Genomic DNA, 24,965 nt, shown 5'->3' with positions numbered 1-24,965 from the left:
TGCCACCTCTTCCAGTCCAGTAGGAGACACCATATTACATTGTTTAAGGGATCTATCAGTAAATGCCACCTCTTCCAGTCCAGTAGGAGACACCATATTACATTGTTTAAGGGATCTATCAGTAAATGCCACCTCTTCCAGTCCAGTAGGAGACACCATATTACATTGTTTAAGGGATCTATCAGTAAATGCCACCTCTTCCAGTCCAGTAGGAGACACCATATTACATTGTTTAAGGGATCTATCAGTAAATGCCACCTCTTCCAGTCCAGTAGGAGACACCATATTACATTGTTTAAGGGATCTATCAGTGGAGACCACCTCTTCCAGTCCAGTAGGAGACACCATATTACATTGTTTAAGGGATCTATCAGTAAATGCCACCTCTTCCAGTCCAGTAGGAGACACCATATTACATTGTTTAAGGGATCTATCAGTAAATGCCACCTCTTCCAGTCCAGTAGGAGACACCATATTACATTGTTTAAGGGATCTATCAGTAAATGCCACCTCTTCCAGTCCAGTAGGAGACACCATATTACATTGTTTAAGGGATCTATCAGTAAATGCCACCTCTTCCAGTCCAGTAGGAGACACCATATTACATTGTTTAAGGGATCTATCAGTAAATGCCACCTCTTCCAGTCCAGTAGGAGACACCATATTACATTGTTTAAGGGATCTATCAGTAAATGCCACCTCTTCCAGTCCAGTAGGAGACACCATATTACATTGTTTAAGGGATCTATCAGTGGAGACCACCTCTTCCAGTCCAGTAGGAGACACCATATTACATTGTTTAAGGGATCTATCAGTAAATGCCACCTCTTCCAGTCCAGTAGGAGACACCATATTACATTGTTTAAGGGATCTATCAGTAAATGCCACCTCTTCCAGTCCAGTAGGAGACACCATATTACATTGTTTAAGGGATCTATCAGTAAATGCCACCTCTTCCAGTCCAGTAGGAGACACCATATTTCTCTCTAAACTCAGCCAGGGGACGGAAGAATCATGTCTAAACCAATTTAGGATGGGATAAATGCTGGTGCCTGGAAATAAAATTTAAAGTTTGGTACGGATAGTCCTCCTACGTCTTCCCTCTGCAAGTTTGTTAATTTTATTCGGGCTCGCTTACCTTGCCATATACATTTTGAAACCGAACTAAGAATTTTATCCCAATAGGCAGAAGGGGGAGACAAGGGAAGAAATGAACTACAGAAATTCAGCCATGGCAATATATTCATTTTGACAATAGATATTCTGCCGGTTAAACTGGGATAATAGTCCATCTACTTAGGTTGGATTTAATTAATTTGAGCATTCTGTTAAAGTTTCAGGCAAGGAAGGAAATACATCTATTCCCAAATATTTAAAATGGGAAATGATTGGGATTCCATTAGTAGAGATGGAGTCCTCCATCAGGGTCTTGAGAGGCAGTAGGGAAGATTTGGTTCGATTTATTTTATAACTTGAGATGCTGAATTTGTCTATGATCTTCCAAGCTATTGGGAGGGATTGAGACACATTGTCTAGATAAAGTTTGATATCGTTGGCATATAATGAAATTACGTGATCCATAGAATTGAGTGATATTGGTGTACTTTCTATAAAATAAAAATAACAGAGGTGAGATGGGATCACCTTGCCTTCTTATTTCAGTTATTCCGAAGAGAAAGGACTATCAACACATACTGAACAGCTCACGTTATAGACAGATGCATGCTACATGGCAGACCAATCCCGGCAATCCATTATCTCAGCCAATCATGGCTAGCTGGAAGTTTCCTGTCTTTTTTGTGGCTAAACCATCTAGGCTCGTAAGCTAACAATTGTATTCATATTTATGGATGAAATACAAGTTTGTTATTAGGGCACATGAAAGTTCATCTGTTCCAGATGGCATTTCTGCCCAAAAAATGCATTTTGATAAAAAATGATGATTACTTTCAAATGCCTCTCTGTCAAGTAGTGAAGTGCGACATACACCTAGTTTCCTGAAATGAGTCACATATGTAATAGACAATGGAGGTTATCTGAGGATAATTGTTTTTTAACAAACCCCCTTTGATCCGGATGTACCAAGTTGGGTAAGTAAGTTTTGAGACAGGATGACAGAATAAAAAATAAAAAAGTTGAATATATGTATTTTCAAAGATAGAGGTAGATAGTGAGAGCACTGGGTGACGTCCTTTACCCTTTTTTAATAAAAGCATGATTAGTGCCGTATTTACATCCCTTCAAAAGGAACCTTTGTGGACAGCTGTATTAATCTTTTTAAGTAACAATGGAGCTAATTGGTTCCTTTTTTCATGTTATCCAGTGCACTTTTGAGTTCATGGAGAGCGATTTGGGCTACCAGCAAGCCGGCTTCCTCAGTTTAGAGAAGGGGAGTTCTTATAACTGCTAAAAAAGGCTTTAACTGGCTTGGTGTGGATTTACAATCAGAGGTGTACAATTCTTTTTAGAAACGGGACAATCTTTGGTTGATTCATTTGGGTTCTGACAGTAATTCACCTGATTCAGATTCAATAGTTGCAATATCCACTAATTAATTCATTACTGAGAAGCTTGGAAATAATTGTTGTGTCTAAGTCGATGGGTGGCAAATTCTGCTCTCTTTCTTATCATTATATTTAGTTCTGTCTTGACTTTGATGAGAGTAGTCGCTACCTAGTCTGAAAAAGAGAGAACGCTCTAACGTTGTTAACAACTTTTCAAATTCTGATATTTTCTTGAATTGTGATTTATTCAGCCCAGATGCAAATGCAGTTGCATTGTTTTTTTTATACAAAACCTTTAATGGAGTCCCATAAAATCTGAGGATCGTCGATGGAATTTTTAAAACTCATTATGAATTCATTCACTTCAGTTTCAAACTGTTTACAGAAAGTAGGATTTTGTAGTAAGGAGCTACTGCCTTTAAAAAGGAACAAATCCCTTTGAAAACGGCCTATGTGGCATCGATATGAGTCAGAAACAGTTATTCTAGTGTCAAAATTGACTACAAAGTGTAAATAGGACAATTTTGGTTATAAAGTGAAGTTTGAAACATCTGTGCGTCACGACCGGCAAATGAAGGTTGGGTTTTTGATTTCACGGTGTCCATTTGCCCACTAACATGGGATGAACAGCTGTGGTGATTGCTCTATCTATCCAAAGCATAGACAGTGAGACAAATCTGCCCAGCAGCTCCTACTTTATTTACATAAGACAACACATTGCACATTTTCTTCCTTGAGAAATACTGCACTACTAATCTTAGTTAAATATAAAATTGTGCAACTAAAACATCCTTGGCAAAACGTCAAAATTAATGACAGATTTCTTGAGTTATAGATTCATTCTGGGGATTTTGAGGAAATGAAATAGTCTTCAGTGTTTTATGGGGGTGTCACACCCTGACCATAGTTTATTTTGTATATTTCTATGTTTTGGTTGGTCAGGGTGTGAGCTGAGTGGGCATTCTATGTTTCATTGTCTAGTTTGTCTATTTCTATGTCTGGCCTGATATGGTTCTCAATCAGAGGCAGGTGTTAGTCATTGTCTCTGATTGGGAACCATATTTAGGTAGCCTGGGTTTCACTGTGTTTGGGGGTGATTGTTCCTGTCTCTGTGTTCTCACCAGATAGGGCTGTTAAGGTTTTCGTTACGTTCTTTGTTTTGTAGTGTTTGTATCGATTCGTGTTTTACGTTTGTTTATTAAACATGGATCGCAATCTACACGCAGCATTTTGGTCCGACTCTCCTTCACATACAGAATACCGTGACAGAATCACCCACCACAACAGGACCAAGCGGCGTGGTAACGGGCAACAGCAACAGGAGCAGCCCAAACAGGAGTACAGTATGGAATATACTTCTTGGGAGGAGATTGACAGGTGGGCGGTCGACCCAGGGAGAGTGCCGGAACCCGCCTGGGATTCGATGGAGCAGTGCGCGGAAGGTTATCGGAGAATGGAGTTGGCGAAGCAAGCAAGCACGGCGGCGCGGAAGGAAGCCCGAGAGTCAGCCCCAAAAATATCTTGGGGGGGGGGGGGGGGGTGCTCACAGGGAGTATGGCTATGCCAGGTAGGAGACCTGCGCAAACTCCCTGTGCTTACCGTGGGGCTAGAGAGACCGGGCAGGCACCATGCAGTGGTGCGCACGGTGTCCCCAGTGCGGGTGTATAGCCCGGTGCGGTATATTCCAGCTCCGCGTATCGGCCGGGCTAGATTGAGCATCGAGCCAAATGCCATGAAGCCGGTTCTACGCAGCTGGTCTCCAGTACGTCTCCTTGGGCCGGCTTACATGGCACCAGCCTTGCGCTCGGTGTCTCCGGTTCGCCTGCATAGCCCAGTGCGGGCTATTCCACCTCGCCGCACTGGCAGGGCGACCGTGAGCATTCAACCAGGTAAGGTTGGGCAGGCTCGGTGCTCAAGAGCTCCAGTGTGCCTGCACGGTCCGGTCTTTCCAATACCACCTCCACACCCCAGCCCTCCGGTAGCAGCTCCCCGCACCAGGCTTTCTGTGCGTGTCCTCGGCCCAGTACCACCAGTGCCAGCACCACGCATCAGGCCTACAGTGCGCCTCGCCTGTCCAGCGCTGCTAGAGCCTTCCTCCTCTCCAGCGCTGCCGGAGTCTCCCGCCTGTTCAGAACTGCCAGTCTGCATGGAGCTGCCAGTCTGCATGGAGCTGCCAGTCTGCATGGAGCTGCCAGTCTGCATGGAGCTGCCAGTCTGCATAGAGCTGCCAGTCTGCAAGGAGCAGCCAGAGCCGCCAGTCTGCATGGAGCAGCCAGAGCCGCCAGTCAGCATGGAGCAGCCAGGGCCGCCAGTCAGCATGGAGCAGCCAGGGCCGCCAGTCAGCATGGAGCAGCCAGGGCCGCCAGTCAGCATGGAGCAGCCAGGGCCGCCAGTCAGCATGGAGCAGCCAGGGCCGCCAGTCAGCATGGAGCAGCCAGGGCCGCCAGTCAGCATGGAGCAGCCAGAGCCGCCAGTCAGCATGGAGCAGCCAGAGCCGCCAGTCAGCATGGAGCAGCCAGAGCAGCCAGTCAGCATGGAGCAGCCAGTCAGCATGGAGCAGCCAGAGCAGCCAGTCAGCATGGAGCAGCCAGAGCTGCCAGTCAGCATGGAGCTGCCAGTCAGCATGGAGCAGCCAGTCAGCATGGAGCAGCCAGAGCAGCCAGTCAGCATGGAGCTTCCAGATCTGCCAGTCAGCCAGACTCTTCCAGATCTGCCAGTCAGCCAGACTCTTCCAGATCTGCCAGTCAACCAGGGGCCGCCAGTCAGCCAGGAGCTTCCGCCCCTCTGTCCAGAGCTTCCGCCCCTCTGTCCCGAGCTGCCGCCCCTCTGTCCATTGAGAAGAGTTGCCATGGTGAGGAGGGCACGGAGGAGGACAAAGTGGGGGAAGACTAAGGTGAAGTGGGGGCCACGTCCAGCACCAGAGCCGCCAACGCGGACAGATGCCCACCCAGACCCTCCCCTATAGGTTCAGGTTTTGCGGTCGGAGTCCCATAGTTTACTTTGTATATTTCTATGTTTTGGTTGGTCAGGGTGTGAGCTGAGTGGGCATTCTATGTTTCATTGTCTAGTTTGTCTATTTCTATGTTTGGCCTGATATGGTTCTCAGAGGCAGGTGTTAGTCATTGTCTCTGATTGGGAACCATATTTAGGTAGCCTGGGTTTCACTGTGTTTGGGGGTGATTGTTCCTGTCTCTGTGTTCTCACCAGATAGGGTTGTTAAGGTTTTCGTTACGTTCTTTGTTTTGTAGTGTTTGTATCGATTCGTGTTTTACGTTTGTTTATTAAACATGGATCGCAATCTACACGCCGCATTTTGGTCCGACTCTCCTTCACATACAGAATACCGTGACAGGGGGACAAACACAGAATTGGTCAGGAAACACACCTCCAAGACTGATTTTGAAATTTCGTTTTTATAATGAGAAACAAAGTGCCTTTTACCCACCCTTAACACATGCAAGGGTGGGTAATGAAGAAAAAAGAACGGAAATGAAAACAGAAATAAGGTATGACAGATATGGAAGCCTAATGCCCAAACAGTCAAAAATAGGATAGCTGTAGGATCCATATATTGATCATGAATTGGCATGGTGTCATCATTGTGTAAATGTCCTGGACTATAGGCAATATAATTATAACAAGTTCAATGCTCAGAAATAATAGTACTATTGTTCCTTGTACCCAAACATGAGGGGTGTTCTTATGCTGAGGGCAGCATCATAGCCATAGGCTGCGTGATTGTGCATGGATAGCATACCTGAATAATGAGCCAGTCATGGGGTTCCATCTGTCGGCGTGTCCCCTTCTGTGTTGGATTTGAGGTGCTTCTCCAAGAAGTCTTGAGCCTTCCTGGCAGTGGAAAACGTGTGTATTGTGCTATGGAAGATCAGAATTCATTTTTGCTAGGTGGATGAAGCCGCATCTCAGGTTTAGCCTAAGTAGCTGGGATCTCACCTCGTTGTAGGTTTCACTCTGTTTAAGCAGTTCGGCACTCAGGTCAGGGTATGTGCTGATCCTCTTCCCTGCATAGGTCAGACCCCCAGATTCTGCTGTAAAGGCATATAATTAGCCGCTTGACTTGACCCGAACAGTTTATAGAAAAGATTGCTCATGAAGGAAGCTCCATACCAGTTTCAAGTCTTCTGACTTGCACATGGAATTTACAGGAATGATTTTTGAGTGATTTAGAGTGATTTATTTTTTAGGAGTTTGATTATCCCTTCCAACTTAGCATGCGCTGTTTCCAGGTCATGGAGCCGCACCTCTGTCGCATTGGCTGTCTTCTCCAGACCTTCCACTTTGGTTGAATAGGTATCCACTTTAGCAGTGAGCACTGCCAATGATTCATTTACCAGTTTTAATTGTAAGTCCAGGGCAGAAGAAATCTCTTCACAAACAATCCCTCGTATAGTAGCATCCAACTCTTTCTGCTGGCTGTTGTTGAGAGCCTCCATGTTCCCACAGTTGAATTGTGGACAGACAACTTCTAGCTGCTGGAGCATAATAATCCTGCAAGTTATATACACAATGAATGTCCCACACCTTAACATGGTGTTTAGTATTGACAAGTTTTAGGAAATAAGTCTGTTAATTCATAGTAATTTGCTAAAGAAATATACTAATTTTCAGCTCAGAGTACAGTTGAAGTCAGAAGTTTACATACACCTTAGCCAAATACATTTAAACTCAGTTTTTCACAATTCCAGACATTTAATCCTTGTAAAAAATCCCAGTCTTAGGTCAGTTAGGATCACCACTTTATTTTAACAAGCTTTTGTTTCTTTCATCACATTCCCAGCGGGTCAGAAGTTTACATACACTCAATTAGTATTTGGTAGCATTGCCTTTAAATTGTTTAACTTGGGTCAAATTTTTCGGGTAGCCTTCCACAAGCTTCCCACAATAAATTGGGTGAATTTTGGCCCATTCCTCCTGACAGAGCTGGTGTAACTGAGTCAGGTTTGTATGCCTCCTTGCTTTCACACACTTTTTCAGTTCTGCCCACAAATTTTCTATAGGATTGAGGTCAGGGTTTGTGATGACCACTCCAATGCCTTGACTTTGTTGTCCTTAAGCCATTTTGCCACAACTTTGGAAGTATGCTTGGGGTCATTGTCCATTTGGAAGACCCATTTGCGACCAAGTTTTAACTTCCTGGCTGATGTCTTGAGATGTTGCTTCAATATATCCACGTAATTTTCTCTCCTCATGATGCCATCTATTTTGTGAAGTGCACCAGTCCCTAAAGCAGCAAAGCACCCCCACAACATGATGCTGCCACCTCCGTGCTTCACAGTTGGGATGGTGTTCTTCGGCTTGCAAGCCTCCCCCATTTTCCTCCAAACATAACAATGGTCATAATGGCCAAACAGTTCTATTTTTGTTTCATCAGACCAGAGGACATTTCTCCAAAAAGCACGATCTTTGTCCCCATGTGCAGTTCCAACCGTGGTCTGGCTTTTTTATTGAGGTTTTGGAGCAGTGACTTCTTCCTTGCTGAGCGGCCTTTCAGGTTATGTCGATATAGGACTCGTTTTACTGTGGATATAGATCCTTTTGTACCTGTTTCCTCCAGCATCTTCACAAGGACCTTTGCTGGGATTGATTTGCACTTTTTGCACAAAAGTACCTTCATCTCTAGGAGACAGAACGCGTCTCCTTCCTGAGCGGTATGACTGCTGTGTGGTCCCATGGTGTTTATACTTGCGTACTATAGTTTGTACAGATGAATGTGGTACCTTCAGGCATTTGGAAATTTCTCCCAAGGATGAACCAGACTTGTGGAGGTCTACCATTTTTTTTCTGAGGTCTTGGCTGATTTCTTTTGATTTTTTCATGATGTCAAGCAAAGAGGCACTGAGTTTGAAGGTAGGCCTTGAAATACATCCACAGGTACACCTCCAATTGACTAAAATTATGTCAATTAGCCTATCAGAAGCTTCTAAAGCCATGACACAATTTTCTGGAATTTTCCAAGCTGTTTAAAGGCACAGTCAACTTAGTGTATGTAAACTTCTGACCCACTGGAATTGTGATACATTGAATTATAAGTGAAATAATCTGTCTGTAAACAATTGTTGGAAAAATTACTTGCCATGCACAAAGTAGATGTCCTAACCGACTTGCCAAAACTATAGTTTGTTAACAAGAAATTAGTGGAATGGTGGAAAAACAAGTTTTAATGACTCCAACCTTAATTTATGTAAACTTCCAACTTCAACTGTATATTCTCAACCTAGCAGTCATTTTCCGTTTTTTCTCCCCCAGCCAGCTCCATGGCTATATCTGGTTCTGCTACTTTTTCTTCTCAATCATCCAAAATGGCCAGAGTGGTGCACCTCGTCCAGAAGCCCTTCTTGTGATGTTCTATTAGAACTAGAAGTGTTTTCCTCATTCACAGCCTGGTTCTGAGGAGCTGGGGCTGGGGCCATGTGTGAGAGATGGGGTTTTATAGTGTGTTACAGTAGAGATGGGATGTGGGATATGATGGGGGCGTATAGGCTTATGTTGAAGAGACTGATGATTAGGTTCTCTCTCTTGGGCAGAAAATGAGAGCAGTCCTGGATGAGAGTGGGGCAAAGTTCAGCCGGATGCAGGAGCAGGGGAGGTGGCTGAAGGAGGCGGGTTGCCAAGGGGTGGGTGTGTTTGGGTGTGGCCTGGAGGCTCGCTGGACCACCTTTCACTTCAGGCTGGAGCAACAACGAGTCAGCACAGATAGGAACAGGAAACTGTGGAGCAGGTGAGGACTTTGATACAGTGCTTAGAAATGAGATATGAAACTTCATAATTGCATTTGGCAAGTTTTCAGCTTTGACATTTTGAAACCACTTGGGATAGTGGTGTTGCATTTACTTATTAAATGCCAATGCAATCAAAAATGTGATTTTCCTATGTTTCATACTGTATTTCCACACTATGAGGATGGAATAATATGTGAATTTGTGAAAATGATGATAATGCCCTTTTAGTGTAAGAGCAGTTTTCACCTACCCACTCAGACCACTCCCAGGCAGTCCTAGCAAAATTATTGCTTGAGAAATTGCTCTTGGCTAAGAAGCTATATATATAAATACATATCTTACCATTTTAATATAAAACAATCACAGTAAGGTACCTAATTGTTACCCATAAATGTTATATTGAGATGAAAACGTCAGAATTGAACCTTTAAACCAAAATCCAGAAAGACCCTAATCTCACGACTGCAGGTTTTCCCGTGACTTTGTGGCACTGAGCAAGTGGATCGGTGGGGCCAGAGAACACATCAACAGTTGGATCATTTTCACTCTCACAGCCAATCAGGAGCGAGAGCTGAAACCCATTCACTCCCACCTTAACCAGTATATGGTAAATCCAGAATCTTATATGGACAGTTTTTTTCCATTCAAGTCAACGCCTGTGAGAATATGTTGGGGTGAATGACCCTCTGATGAATATGACCATGTCTGTTGTCATGTTTGTAGGACTTCACCAAAGAGCTGGAGGTTAGGTCGGCTCTGAAGGCCTCAGTGATCACCACTGGAACACACCTACTGCAGCTGAGAGAGGCAGAGACGGCGCCAGAGCCCCAGTCTGCTGCGCCAGAGCCTTGCTCTGTACAGACCCAGCTCAGACAGATAGAGCAGGACTGGGCTGGCATTCTGTCTGATATACCTGCTGTGCAGCAGACTCTGCATCAGGTGAGTGGGTCATACACTGAGTGTACAAAACATTAGGAACACCTGCTCTTCCATGACATAGACTGACCAGGTGAATCCAGGTGAAAGCAATTATCCCTTATTGATGTCACTTGTTAAATTCATTTCAATCAATGTAGATAAAGGGGATGAGACAGGTTAAAGAATGATTTTTAAGCCTTGAGACAATTGAGACATGGATTGTGTATGTGTGCCAATCAGAGGGTGAATATTTAAGTGCCTTTGAACAGTGTATGGTTGTAGGTGCCATGCACACCGGTTTGAGTCTGTCAAGAACTGCAATGCTGCTGACTGTCTCCTCTCCCTTCTCTTCTTCCGTCTGTCAGTTGTTGATGGAGAGGCTGTCCCCACAGGGGGCCTTGACAGAGCTGCTAGCCTGGGTTGGAGAGACTGAGGCCAGGCTGGAAGAGCAGCGGGATAGGGTCCACCAAACCACCTCCACCAACGCGAACCTCAACCTAGTCCTTCAGAGCTTCAAGGTAGCAACTGCCAGATTCAGTTTGTCCTCTCTTATTCAATACCTGGTCATGTAAAAATATTTATATTTGCATAAACAAATTGTTCGATTCCCGACGTCTCTCTCTCTCCTACAGGTGTGTAAGGCTGAGATAGCAGTCCGCCAGCTCACAGTGGACTATGTCAACCAGTCGGAGTTGCAGACGAGCAGAGGGAGATATGAACACCCAGATTATGCTGATGAGCTGGGCGGTCTTAACCACCGCTGGCTCAGTCTACAGGGCACCCTCAACAACCAGGTGAGAACTCAATTGGGAAAAGAGAAAATAGCTTACAGAACCTCAACCTATGGATAGTCTTTAATATAAAATATCAACGTGATGCTCAACCCCTTCGATTTTTAAAGCTGTTTCGGTAACAAATCCTAGGCTATTTTAAGAGCATCAATCCGTACTATTGATGATTTGATCCCATAGCTATTGGTCATTTTTAGTGACACCTCCTGTTTTATAGAACCAATCATTCCGACTGATTATGATTTGATCCCATATCTATTGAATCTATTTGACCCCATATCTATTGACTTTCCCTCTGCAGATCCAGGATGTTGAACAGGAGCTGAGGATGTGCACAGAGAGACAGGTCAGACTGCAGCACCACCACACCTGGCTCACCAGTCAGAGAGAGTGGATGGGCTCAGCCCAGAGGCCCGTCAGTCACTCTGAGGTGGAGAAGAGCTTAAGAACCTGTGAGGTGGGTTGAAAAACAGAACCTGGTGTACAGTACCACAGGTGTCAAGTCATTTGCCCTCTAGCTATTTCTATGATGACAGGGCTATGTGCAATATTTTGTTTTTACCAGGTGTTTATGTTTTTTAGAACCCCAATATTATCAGATCCAACAGCAATTTATTAGCAATAAAGTGCACTGATTTTGATGTGTAATGTCTTGACTTCTGTTTTTAAGATGTCTGAAGCATGTACAGTAAGATGTCTGCTAGTATATAATGTTTATATGTTTATATGTTCACCTACCAAGGGACTGCAGATGGAAATGAGATATTAGTTAAATACAGTGCCTTGCGAAAGTATTCTGCCCCCTTGAACTTTGCGACCTTTTGCCACATTTCAGGCTTCAAACATAAAGATATAAAACTGTATTTTTTTTGTGAAGAATCAACAACAAGTGGGACACAATCATGAAGTGGAACGACATTTATTGGATATTTCAAACTTTTTTAACAAATCAAAAACTGAAAAATTGGGCGTGCAAAATTATTCAGCCCCTTTACTTTCAGTGCAGCAAACTCTCTCCAGAAGTTCAGTGAGGATCTCTGAATGATCCAATGTTGACCTAAATGACTAATGATGATAAATACAATCCACCTGTGTGTAATCAAGTCTCCGTATAAATGCACCTGCACTGTGATAGTCTCAGAGGTCCGTTAAAAGCGCAGAGAGCATCATGAAGAACAAGGAACACACCAGGCAGGTCCGAGATACTGTTGTGAAGAAGTTTAAAGCCGGATTTGGATACAAAAAGATTTCCCAAGCTTTAAACATCCCAAGGAGCACTGTGCAAGCGATAATATTGAAATGGAAGGAGTATCAGACCACTGCAAATCTACCAAGACCTGGCCGTCCCTCTAAACTTTCAGCTCATACAAGGAGAAGACTGATCAGAGATGCAGCCAAGAGAACCATGATCACTCTGGATGAACTGCAGAGATCTACAGCTGAGGTGGGAGACTGTCCATAGGACAACAATCAGTCGTATATTGCACAAATCTGGCCTTTATGGAAGAGTGGCAAGAAGAAAGCCATTTCTTAAAGATATCCATAAAAAGTGTCGTTTAAAGTTTGCCACAAGCCACCTGGGAGACACACCAAACATGTGGAAGAAGGTGCTCTGGTCAGATGAAACCAAAATTGAACTTTTTGGCAACAATGCAAAACGTTATGTTTGGCGTAAAACCAACACAGCTGAACACACCATCCCCACTGTCAAACATGGTGGTGGCAGCATCATGGTTTGGGCCTGCTTTTCTTCAGCAGGGACAGGGAAGATGGTTAAAATTGATGGGAAGATGGATGGAGCCAAATACAGGACCATTCTGGAAGAAAACCTGATGGAGTCTGCAAAAGACCTGAGACTGGGACGGAGATTTGTATTCCAACAAGACAATGATCCAAAACATAAAGCAAAATCTACAATGGAATGGTTCAAAAATAAACATATCCAGGTGTTAGAATGGCCAAGTCAAAGTCCAGACCTGAATCCAATCGAGAATCTGTGGAAAGAACTGAAAACTGCTGTTCACAAATGCTCTCCATCCAACCTCACTGAGCTCGAGCTGTTTTGCAAGGAGGAATGGGAAAAAATGTCAGTCTCTCGATGTGCAAAACTGATAGAGACATACCCCAAGTGACTTACAGCTGTAATCGCAGCAAAAGGTGGCGCTACAAAGTATTAACTTAAGGGGGCTGAATAATTTTGCACGCCCAATTTTTCAGTTTTTGATTTGTTAAAAAAGTTTGAAATATCCAATAAATGTCGTTCCACTTCATGATTGTGTCCCACTTGTTGTTGATTCTTCACAAAAAAATACAGTTTTATATCTTTATGTTTGAAGACTGAAATGTGGCAAAAGGTTGCAAAGTTCAAGGGGGCCGAATACTTTCGCAAGGCACTGTATCTTACTTCTGAGACATATATTTTGTTGTACGTTGTCCCTGTTTCAAATAAACTGAATAAATAAATCAAATACATTGGGGATTGGACCTACAGTTGAACATGCATGTGTTACTGTGTTTTCTTACTGCTACTCCTGTCTGTCAGGGTCTGGAGGAGAAACTCTCGCTAAATTATACAGCTCTTCAAGAGTTGAGAGAGAAACACCTCACAGGAAAAGAGGATGGCACCTGTGCCTTCATCACTCAGACAGATGATCTCATTAAGGCCTGTACAGCCCTCAGTCAAGAGGTAAGCTCAGGGGAATGAGGGCAGTTTCTTAACAAATACATGTATTCACTGTATGGACACTAGTTGTAAAAACCTTCAAATTGTAGGGTGCAGTGACTCCTATTTTGACTCATTGTTTCCCCCTCCAGAACCAAGCTGTGCGACAGAGACTGAAACAGGTATTGGAGCTGTGGGCTGGGTTTGAGAAAGGACTGAATGATGCAACACTGGACACAGTGAAGACCTGCCAGGCTATGGAATACAGCTGCTTCCCTCAGCTTTCTCTCCAGGCCCTGCAAGGACTCTATGAAAAGCTCCAGGTAGGTACTACAGTATAGCCATCAAGTTTGATTTGCAGTGGCGATTTTAGCATGTAAATCTTAGTGGGGCATGCCAGCATCACTACACAAACACAGCACAACACTAAACAATACATTAAGTGCACTATAATGGTGACAAACGGTGCCCACAAACTGTTAGGGCCTACATAAAGCTGTCCCAACAGCAGAGTCCCAACAGCAGTCCCAACACCTTACCACTACTACACCTGGCTATCAGCGGAGCCTTGTCTGGCTTCGAAACAGTTCATTCAGTCTCATTTTCTGCCTCAAAAAAAAAAGTACCTAATATGGCTGACTTGCTTAACAAATGTTATTTCTAATGACAATTGAGATGTATAAACTATGGCATAAGTGGATGATGAGGGGATAAGAGGCAATCCGTAATTTTGATTAAGACATTAATGAGCGAGCTAGGACAGACATAGTCAATATAACTGTTTAGAATTCAGAACATGAGCCGTTCTTACGGTATTCTCCCTGTACACCAAGTCAGAACCGTTGGAGAAATAAAGGGGGCATATAAGCAGACAATGAAAGCTTTTACAATATTCAATGATTACATTTCTCTAAAACAAGCTATAGGCTACATGGGCACCACCAAGTCAGAACAGTAGGCGAAGTTAAGAGCGGAAAAGGGACCATTTTTTAATTGATCCTTTTATTTAACTAGGCAAGTCAGTTAAGAACAAATTATTATTTGCAATGACGGCCTACTCAGGCCAAACCACGACGATGCTGGGCCAATTGTGCGCCACCCTATGGGACTCCCAATCACATCCGGATGTGATACAGCCTGGATTCAAACCAGGTACTATAGTGACGCCTCTTGCACTGAGATGCAGTGCCTTAGACCGCTGCTCCACTCAGGAGCTCACATGCTAACAGCTTACTACACAACATACACTTAGTATTAATTTCTTAGCTACAGTATACATATCTCCTTGGAATATTACATAATTTATGCAGCGGCATACAATACATTTTGGACTCACCTTGTTGTGCTGTGCTCAGTTGAACAGGAAGGTGGCACGGCGGTCCTCCGTAGGCAAATTTTGTTATCAAACTTTGCATTCTCTGGATGTATTGTGCTTTCAAGACAACTGGGAACTCAGAAAAAACAAGGTCAAATTGTGATAATGTCAGTGATCTTCAGGTTGGAGCTCTAGAATGAGGCCTGAGTTCCCTACTTGCAATTCCGAGTTGGATGACTGTTCAAAATGTTTTTTTCCCAGTGGGAGCTTGTTTTTTTTCAGAGTTCCCAGTTGTCCCAGTATAATTTTCCCAGTTCTGAGTTTCCAGTTGTTTTGACCGCGGCAGAGGTCATGCTGGATTGACAGCATGGGCAATGTTGAAAGTTTATCCTTTTAAGCTTGGAAAAGAGACCCGCTAACCCAGACTTGGTACCACACACCCACTTTATGTCCAATGGCCGATAAGCACCGATACGTTTTATCTATAATTTCTCTTAATTATTTATCTTCATATGACAAGGATTAAAAAGCATTTGACAGTAGATTGTCGACTTGATTCATGATGATGACAGCTAGCTAAGGTTTTGAAAGTATGATGTTGACAAGATCAGTCCAATCAAAGCTACTGTAGATGTAACGTGATTTGACATAATTTTATATGTGGCCAATGACCTTGAGCCTTCTTGGATCAACTAACCATGTGTATGTGACCAATAAAATGTGATTTGATTTGATTTATTAATGTGAAAATAACATGTAAAACAGGCAACCCCCCCCCCCCACTTTTTTTGCTATAAAAGGTGGGGCCCTGAATGGCGGGTCACCACTGTTGATTTGTAACTGGGTATATGACCTCTGTCTTTTAACCTGTCATTGCACTGTTCCTGTTATAAGACAGTTTATGAGCAGGCAATCACACTGTTGTGTATGTGTTCCTGTATCTAGCTTCTAAGGAAGGAGACTGAGGGGTGTGACTCAGAATGGGACGGTCTGATCCACACTCTCTCCATCCTCAGGGACATGATCAGTCCTACGGCCACCTTCCTCATGTCAGAGCAACTGGATAGAGAGAGAACCAGGTCAGTGTAAACTACAATACACACAAACACGCATATACACATGCACACGCACTTACACTGAGTGGTCTTTCGTGGTCTTTCAAGGTGGAATAAGGTGAATCGTGAGCTGGAGAATCACCTGAATAGAACTCAGACACTGCTCCAGATCTGGGGGGCTTATGCCCGTCTCTCTGTACCTTTCTCCCAACGTCTGCAAACACTGAGGGGTGATGTCACAGCTCTGATGAACCAGCCACCTGGTCAGGACAACACTACACAACTGGTTGCAGCCCAGATACAGGCCGTCCATGTAAGTGGGATATTATGAAAGCTACATGGTAGAGGGAATATGCACATAGTTAATGAGTCGTATGAGAGTATAGATCAGACTGATCCTGAATCAGTTCTTGTGAGAACTCTGTCATTCTCGCTGCTATATTTATTTCATTGCCCCTGTCCCAGAGCCTGCAGGAGAGAACAGACAGTTTACAGACCGACCTGGAGGGGGTGCTAGAGGCCTCTAAGGAACTCAGTGGACGAGTGGAACCCTCGTCTGCCGTCTTCATCCAATCAGAGAGCCGTATGCTAACCCGTGGTGTCCTACATCTGAGCCAGTCACTGGCCGATACACTTGGGCATCTCCAGGTACTGTGTGGTGATATTTGCCTTATTGTTTTATAGCTACTTGTATCACATTACATTCTTGTTTAATTATGTTATGAATGCCTTTATGCCTGATCCCTGACCATGTTATTAATGTGTGTATCTGTGTGCAGGAAGAGCATGAGCAGCTCCAGGAGTTTGAGAGTGTCTTGGCATCCCTTGAGAAACACCTTGAGGACTGGGAGGGGAGACTGAAAAGTGTAACCGTGCCTCCACAAATGTATATATCCAAGGTAGGCCAACACAAAACAGACCTCATGCTAAAGTCAAACCTCTATACTGTATATCCAGAGACTGACTTTGGATCCATGTGTTCCAGATGGGTCTGCTGGAGCTGAGTGGTTTCTCTCCTGACCTTGATATACTGAATGAGCTGAGCTACAGGCTGACCCTCAGTGACCCTGCCACCCACAGACTACAGAGCCTCAACTGGAGCTGGGCTCAGGCCTCGGCCCGCGCTGTGGAGACCTACAGGTCAGTACAGGAGAAGTGATTTACTGTCAGCGTGGTGACGTGAGAGACACTAACAGACAGAGTCTACCACAAATTAGTCAATAAAAAAACGAAATTCTGGCTATTCCCTACTATTACACTAGAAAACAGTATGGCAGGTTTAAAGTGTGTCTTGTTTGTGTGTCAGTGAGTTGCAGACAGAGTCACTGAGGCAACAGAGTTTTCAGGAGAAGTGTGAGAACTGGATGGACTTCTTACAGACGATGGAGGACAGCCTAGCAGTAGACCTGGCCAGTACCTACAGCGGCCTGAGAGAGCAGCTACGCACACACCAGGTGACAAACACACATACGCTCGCACGCTTACATCACACACATACACACGCACACACAGACTCATGCACTCACGCACGCATGCACGCACGCACGCACACACACACATAAAAATACAGCCACTATCAGTATCTATTCAGTAACACTAACTAGACCAGTGAATATGACAGTAATATTGTGATTCTGGTGTCTCAGAGGTTCCAGTTAGAGATGTCTATCGGTCATCAGATCCTGCACTCTGTCATCAATGATTCTCTACGTCTGCTGCAGAGGGGAGACGTGGATGATAGGTGAGGACAGGACAGAGATGATCTGCTCACATGATCAATGTTAGAGTCTTTGTAAGAACTGTTGCACCATTGATGTATCCACCTCTATTAACGGGCGTCGTGGTCCTTTGACCATCAGCTGGTGATTAGTTACACGTTTTTGATCATTATCAATCATCGTCATTGATTTTAGCTTTCAGAGTTACTCTTAAAGTTGTATTCATTTGTATGCTGTTACCGTTCTCTGTCCCCCAGGAGCGACTTTATCCTGAAGCTGGCCCAGCTGAGGGAGCACTGGCAGGGGGCTGTGCAGAGGGCAGCTCAGAGGAGCTCCCTGGTGGAGGGGCTAGTCAAACACTGGCACCTCTACAGCCGCAGCCTCAGGAAGCTCCAGAGGTTCGTAGCAGATGCCCATGCCCTCCTGCCCCCCACAGGGCCAGCCCACTGCAGCCTGCAGCAGCTCCGAAGCTCCCTCTACGACATGAAGGTAATAGGTTAGAGATTGATACAGCCAAGGGGAAGGGCAAGGGTTCATAAATGACAGTGCATTCCTTCTGTCTTCTGTGGACTGTAGCACACGGAGCTGCTTTTCCAGAGGTACCAGTGCAGCTACATCCACACTCTGGAGCTAGGCCGTCAGCTCTTCTCCATGGGGGACGAACAGACTCAGGCACAGCTGCAGACCGAGCTGGCTACCCTGCAGGAGGACTGGGAGAACCTGCAAGGACTGCTGGAAAAGAGAAAGGACATAACAAACGCTATCATTCAGGTGCTCCTCTTGCCCCTCAGTCAGTGGGAGACAGCAGCTTGGGGAAGAGACTACTCAATCAGCTGACCTATAGGAAGATCATTATCTGTGGATCACAGTTTAGTGGAATAACATGTTTTAAGTGTATTTGATTATAAAATGATTGATACAAATGATAGGTCAGAGTTAAGAGGATACCTTTGAATCAATAGAATTGAGTAAAGTTCTGTCAGAGTCACAGGTTTACAATATAAAGAAAGATCTTAGCTTAGCCTTGAAATGTCGGATGTGAAACAGGCATTCTCTACAGTCAGAGGTCTACTTTTAGAAACGCCTTATTATATTTGACCCCCTACCCCCCTACTGTGGTTACATTTCACCTTAAATGCCCATTCTACCCCTACTGTTACATGCAGTCCATTTCCTCCCTCATTGGGCTCAAAGCAGTAAAGTCAAATTTAGCAGTTTTGTGCCTGAAACACACAGATCAGCCCACTGACCTACAGTACATTCCTGGATCTTCTCTATAACAACTATCCACTCATCCAGTAGTCTGGCTTAGTCTAGCACTGATCTGGGTTTCTGGCAGTGTGGGATACTGACCGATTGACTGAGTTGATTACTGGTCAACCTTTTGTCAGAGGGAGCGCCTTAGTCAGCTTTCAGACTTGATAAATCATTCAGTCATGAGAAGGCTCTTTGACCCACAGCACTCAGTAGTTTTAAGACTCTTTATGACAGCTTGTGGTTCATGGAGGAAATATTTTCCCATTGAGTAGGCCTGTAAAAGTGATTTGTCCCTTATCAGAGTGAGTGGTCCTAGAAACAGATCCCCATATACACTACCGGTCAAAGGTTTTAGAACACCTACTCATTCAAGGGTTTCTCTTTATTTTTGACTATTTTCTACATTGTAGAATAATAGTGAAGACATCAAAACTATGAAATAACACATCATGTAGTAACCACAGCGAGGGAGGAGGCAGGCAGGGAGAAGGCAGGCAGGGACTAGGCAGGCAGGTAGGGACGAGGCAGGCAGGGATGAGGCAGACAGGGATGAGGCAGGCGGGTCTGGAGGAGGCAAGCATGCAGGCAGGGAGGAGGCAGGCAGGGACGAGGCAGGTGGGTCTTGAGGAGGCAAGCATGCAGGCAGGGAGGAGGCAGGCAGGGACTAGGCAGGCTGGCAGGGACAAGGCAGGCAGGCAGGGAGGAGGCAGGCAGGGAGGAGGCAGGCAGGGACGAGGCAGACAGGGACGAGGCAGGCGGGTCTGGAGGAGGCAAGCATGCAGGCAGGGAGGAGGCAGGCAGGCCGGGAGGCAGCTTAGTGTAAGCCTGTCTGGGTATTAGAGCACTTGAACTCCTCCGGTCCCTGTGCTGTCAGGAGCACTAAGGTGGACATGGAGACCAGAGCCTCTCCAACTGGGTAAACCTGCTTGTTTTTGGCCCTGCTGTTCCTCGGGCATTACCTAGAGATACTCTACGAAGGGCTGAGGCATGAGATATGTTGATGTTCACTGACCTGAATTGACACCTGGCCTCTCCTTCTGTGGGAGGTCTCGTGTCTGTTCTTGGAAACTTAACCCGCTCTCCCCTTTCGTCTGCTTTTTGGCCAAGTCTTTCTTTGCTTTGATGATATCCAATAGATTACATCAATTCCCTTTTCATCCACCCTGACAATGGAGGCACTAAAAATCCTTTTCAATGCTAAAAACAGAAATGCTCCTCTTAACTTCTACTAACCTTCTCAACTACTCCTTCAACTAGTGTATATCTATTTACATGACTACCTTTCTACTCTCAGAACTGGGAGCGCTGCGAGGCCAGACTAACCTATAGCATGCAGCAGCTGGACACCATGCAGACTGGACTGAAGCAGTTGATCCCAGAACATGACAATGAGCTCCAAATTACAGAGACACTCACTAAGGTAAGTAGTAAACACAGTTGTTTCCAAATGTCTCGACCCTTTCACCCAGTGTGTGAATACATAGGGCAGAATGGAGTGGGACAAAAGTTAGGAACAAAAGAGTCCTTTTGGTGTTCATGTGGTAATTTGTTTTGTTTTATCAAAGTTTATTGTGTGCACTGTGCGATAGAAGCTGATGAGACTTCAGTCCTTAGACTGGGAAGTCGTTAGTTGGCCCACTAAAGCACATCTAAAACAGATAAAGTATCAGTCAGAACACAAGAGCAGAGCCAAGTTAGTAACATGTTTGGCTTTTCAATCTCTTGTGGCCCATCAGGGGTTTATCCCCTCCCCCTACCCCCTCCCCCCTCCTTCTGTCCTGGTCTGCTGCGGCCCTTAATCCTCTCCTGGGGCGGGGAGAAATAGAGAGAGAGAGAAGCAGAGCAAAGAGAAGGGGCAGGACAGAGAGAGAGAGAGAGGGCGCGTGGCATGGACTGGAGTGGAGGGGGCCTGACGGGACAGTTTGTTGGTGCTGTGTTATGGTATGCAGGAGGCTGAGAACTCACTGGATGACTGGGCTGAGAGCCTGACTGAACTTGCCACCATGAAGACGGACCTGTCCCAGTACATCATTGCTGACGACGTGCTGCTACTCCAGGAACAGGTGGAGCACCTCCACTGTCAATGGGAGGAACTCTGCCTCAAGGTAGGGGACATGGCTGGCTAGGGCTGGGGAGACGGCTGGGCTCTGGGCTAGACAGCCTGCAGGCTCAAGGCTCACTAGGCTGAGTGTGTTTAGTGTGAAGGCAATAGCCAAACAGTCCCTGTGTGTGTGTGTGTGTGTGTGTGTGTGTGTGTGTGTGTGTGTGTGTGTGTGTGTGTGTGTTTGTATTGGGACAGCAGCTGCCGTGGTGACATATACAGAAAAAGTTGGTTGGCATGAATGTCCAGATAACTAAATGCAGAAACTCAATTTCTTAATCCAATCAGTAGTTGTTTTGCAAGGGAAACAAGCCTGTCATCTGACTCTGATTTGATTACTCTTTTGATTAGTTTTATATAAATATAACCCAGTTGGTAGTGGTACACTTCAAGAACTTTAAAAATGTCAAATTTTCTGAAATATTATTGTATAATTGTTTTATTATGGTATGGTCAACCATAGAATGAAAACCAAGTTTGGTGGATATGTGCTGGAGCCTGAGCTTTTGGGTTAGTTTCTGGGGTAGAGACATACAGGTTTGGGGGAGATGGCTGTGTGGGAATGGGGGGCCAGATGGTGATGGAGAAATTAGTTTAGGCTTCAGGAAGCAGGCCCTTTGTATTGGAAATCAGCCTGTCGTCAGGCTAGGGCCGTTGCTATGGCTATTCTAAGGCTTTCACTTCAACCGGGTGAGGAAAAAAACACTGATTCAATGTTTTCAGGCTTAAATTACAAAATTAGTACAGTTTTGACAACTTTACTGATGGAATTTGTGATTTGATTTCAAGGGGAGTGTTGACTCCTGTGCCTGGTGCTCATCCCAAAATCTGTCACATGGGAACACGATGCAGCAGTCAGCTGAAGGGTGTTGCTTACACCTCTCCTAATGTTCCTCCACAACATCCACCATGTCTATCTCTCAGAGTTGTGTACCCATCACTGACTCCATTAGACTCACACTCAGTCTGGCGAGTGGTGGAAAATTAACATGAAGTCTTTGGGAAAGTGTTTTTATTAGTGGAAGTGAACGTAGATAAAGAGAGAACTGATTTATTTTGCATTTGTTTTTGATAAATGGTGAATAAGCACATGATGTTCATAGCAGATGGAGTCCATCTTACCTTTCACTTTCTTGGCCTAACTTTGGGTTAACTCTTTCTGTGCTGCTGTGGCTACTCTGCCTGAGTACAAGATACACTATATATACAAAAGTATGTGGACACACCTTCAAATTGGTGGATTCGGCTATTTCAGCTACACGCGTTTTTGACAGGTTTATAAAATCAAGCACACATCCATGCTATCTCCATAGACAAACATTGGCAGTAGAATGGCCTTACTGAATGTTCGTCACATTTCTGCCCTGCTAGATCAACTGTAAGTGCTGTTATTGTGAAGTGGAAATATCTAGGAGCAACAACTGCTCAGCCGCGAAGTGGTAGGCCACACAAGCCCAGAATGGGACGCAGAGTGCTAAAGCGCGCAGCGCGTAAAAATCATCTGTCCTCAGTTACAACACTCACTACCGAGTTCCAAACTGCCTCTGGAAGCAACGTCAGCACAATAACTGTTCGACGGGAGCTTCTTGAAATGGCCGAGCACAGAAGCCTAAGATCACCATGCTCAATGTCAAGCGTTGGCTAGAGTGGTGTAAAGCTCGCCGCCATTGGACTCGCATTCTCTGGAGGGATGAATCACGCTTCACCATCTGGCAGTCCGACAGACTAATCTTGGTTTGGCAGATGCCAGGAGAATGCTATCTACCTCAATGCATAGTGCCAACTGTAAAGTTTGGTGGAGGAGGAATAATGGTCTGGGGCTTTGAAGGGAAATCTTAACAATGACATTCTAGACGATTATGTGCTTCCAACTTTGTGGCAACGGTTTGGGAAAGGCCCTTTCCTGTTTCAACATAATGTCCACATGCACGAAGCGACGTCCATACAGAAATGGTTTGTCGATCGGTATGGAAGAACTTGACTAGCCTTCACAGAGCTCTGACCTCAACCCCATAGAACACCTTTGGGATGAATTGGAACGCCGACTGCGAGCCAGGCCTAATCGCCCAATATCAGTGCCCGACCTCACTAATGCTATTGTGGCTGAATGGAAGCATGTCCCCGCAGCAATGTTCCAACATCTAGTGGAAAGCCTTCCCAGAAGAGTAGGGGCTGTTATAGCAGCAAGGGGGGACCGACTCCATATAAATGCCCATGATTTTGGAATGAGATGTTTGACAAGCAGGTGTCCGCATACTTTTGGTCATGTAGTGTAGATTATATTGGTTTCTTTTATCTGTGAGCATAGGACTACACCTGCCTGTTATTTGGGTGGTGAAGTGAGGTGGCATCGTCTTGAAGTACTCATAATCACGGCAGCCATTAATAGTGTGAACCTGTTTCTCACGCGCCACAACAAATCCTTCTCTCTCGTGTCACACAGAGTAGTACGAACAGACTTCATTTTGGCATGCAATGAAGTACAGTTCTACTCAACTCCTGGTTGAAGAGAAATCATACCTGTCTGTGTGAATGCTCCACATCTTTGTGTCATCATTATTTATCATTACATCATTACTAACTTGAAGGAAACTTTGGTGAAGCAATTGAACTGGTTTCCCTGACATTCCCTTGGCAATCTTACTGTCACTGTTATTTAGTCTGGAGAAACCCTTGCAGAATCCATGCCCACCTAACTCACTATTTAACCATATAGTAGATATGATAACAGTTATCTATGGTACATTGACCTTCTATTATTGCCCATTAAGCATACATTGTCCATATTCTGTGTTTCCTTTAAGGTCTCCCTACGCAAACAGGAGATAGCAGACCGTCTCAACGCATGGATCATCTTTAATGAGAAAAACAAGGAGCTTTGTGAATGGCTGACGCAGATGGAAAACAAAGTAGCACACAATGCCGACATCAGCATCGAGGAGATGGTGGAGAAGCTGAAGAAGGTAGGGGGGCTGTACCATGCTGCTTGGCCCACAAGGGGGGTCCTGAGTCTTTGTGATTAAAATATAATCAAAACAGTTTGAACAGTTTCACTCCCTTTGGTGTATATCTTAGTCAGAATTATCTAAATCAAGTTTAGATCAAAATTATAAAAACTTTAAAGTTGAATTGGATTATTAGAACAATAAACCGGCCTGGCACTGTGGAACGTAAACAGTGATTCATTTATCTATTGTCATTTAGATTAGATTTATCCAACAGCCACAGTTCAACGGTTAGACTTTTAAACATATCCAGACTGGTTTTTATCACTCCACTGATTGGCTCCCCCTCAACAGCCGATCAAAGTCCACCGTATGAAAGTAGGGAAGTAAACAGAGATAGTAGCTCTCTACAGACAGAAGATAGAGTGGTGGGGAATGTTGTGAAGGAGGAGACCGAGAGGAGGAGGGAGGGATACAAAGTTTTCAATGTGTTGTGAATTATCGTGCCAGTGAATGGAACGACAGCTGTTTTAATCTCAGCAGCAGGGCCGCTTGGAGAGAGGTGGATGTCACACTTTGTTGACTGGACAATATTGGACTTTTTAAAACATTGATACCATAATACATGTTATTGGGGGAAATGTTCTCTTATAGAATACCATCATTCACAAAACCTTTCAACCCACACTCACATACCCTCTCCCTCTCATATTAAACATTACTTTGACACAACACGTGCACTCATTCAGATACTCATTCCCATTCTGTGTGACTCCCAGGACTGTATGGAGGAGATCAACCTCTTCAGTGAGAATAAAACCCACCTGAAGCTGCTTGGAGAGCAGCTCATCACCGCTAGCAACAAGACCAAGGAGACCGAGGTCAACGACAAGCTGAAGGACATCAACGACCGCTGGCAGCACCTGTTTGATCACATAGAGACCAGGTAAGACCACAGT

At 44.7% G+C, this 24,965-nt stretch overlaps 1 protein-coding gene across 14 annotated transcripts in view; it reads left to right on the top strand.

Moving 5' to 3' along the window:
• The window catches only part of syne2b (spectrin repeat containing, nuclear envelope 2b), a 142,854-nt gene that overhangs the window by 93,481 nt on the left and 24,408 nt on the right, over positions 1 to 24,965 (top strand). For 13 of the 14 annotated variants that reach the window (XR_005037720.1, XM_036954795.1, XM_036954792.1 and 10 more), the window contains 21 exons: positions 9,050 to 9,243; positions 9,713 to 9,851; positions 9,968 to 10,183; positions 10,528 to 10,680; positions 10,795 to 10,956; positions 11,255 to 11,410; positions 13,496 to 13,639; positions 13,768 to 13,938; positions 15,876 to 16,009; positions 16,094 to 16,298; positions 16,451 to 16,633; positions 16,765 to 16,884; positions 16,971 to 17,125; positions 17,292 to 17,439; positions 17,632 to 17,726; positions 17,961 to 18,192; positions 18,280 to 18,474; positions 20,255 to 20,380; positions 20,910 to 21,065; positions 23,866 to 24,024; positions 24,786 to 24,952. Coding sequence is in view for 13 of the 14 variants with exons in the window: in XM_036954795.1 (XP_036810690.1) it covers positions 9,050 to 9,243; positions 9,713 to 9,851; positions 9,968 to 10,183; positions 10,528 to 10,680; positions 10,795 to 10,956; positions 11,255 to 11,410; positions 13,496 to 13,639; positions 13,768 to 13,938; positions 15,876 to 16,009; positions 16,094 to 16,298; positions 16,451 to 16,633; positions 16,765 to 16,884; positions 16,971 to 17,125; positions 17,292 to 17,439; positions 17,632 to 17,726; positions 17,961 to 18,192; positions 18,280 to 18,474; positions 20,255 to 20,380; positions 20,910 to 21,065; positions 23,866 to 24,024; positions 24,786 to 24,952 (3,410 nt within the window). In the remaining variant the exon portion in view is untranslated. Of the gene's footprint in view, positions 1 to 9,049; positions 9,244 to 9,691; positions 9,852 to 9,967; positions 10,184 to 10,527; positions 10,681 to 10,794; positions 10,957 to 11,254; positions 11,411 to 13,495; positions 13,640 to 13,767; positions 13,939 to 15,875; positions 16,010 to 16,093; positions 16,299 to 16,450; positions 16,634 to 16,764; positions 16,885 to 16,970; positions 17,126 to 17,291; positions 17,440 to 17,631; positions 17,727 to 17,960; positions 18,193 to 18,279; positions 18,475 to 20,254; positions 20,381 to 20,909; positions 21,066 to 23,865; positions 24,025 to 24,785; positions 24,953 to 24,965 lie in introns of those variants that run through there. The other variant, XM_036954798.1, reaches the window with a different exon arrangement.

The sequence above is a fragment of the Oncorhynchus mykiss genome, chromosome 19 (genome assembly GCF_013265735.2).
Source record: "Oncorhynchus mykiss isolate Arlee chromosome 19, USDA_OmykA_1.1, whole genome shotgun sequence".
In the NCBI taxonomy this organism is placed as follows: Eukaryota; Metazoa; Chordata; class Actinopteri; order Salmoniformes; family Salmonidae; genus Oncorhynchus; species Oncorhynchus mykiss.
The sequence above is the reverse complement of the archived record's forward strand: the minus strand, read 5'-3'. Positions and strand labels throughout refer to the sequence as shown.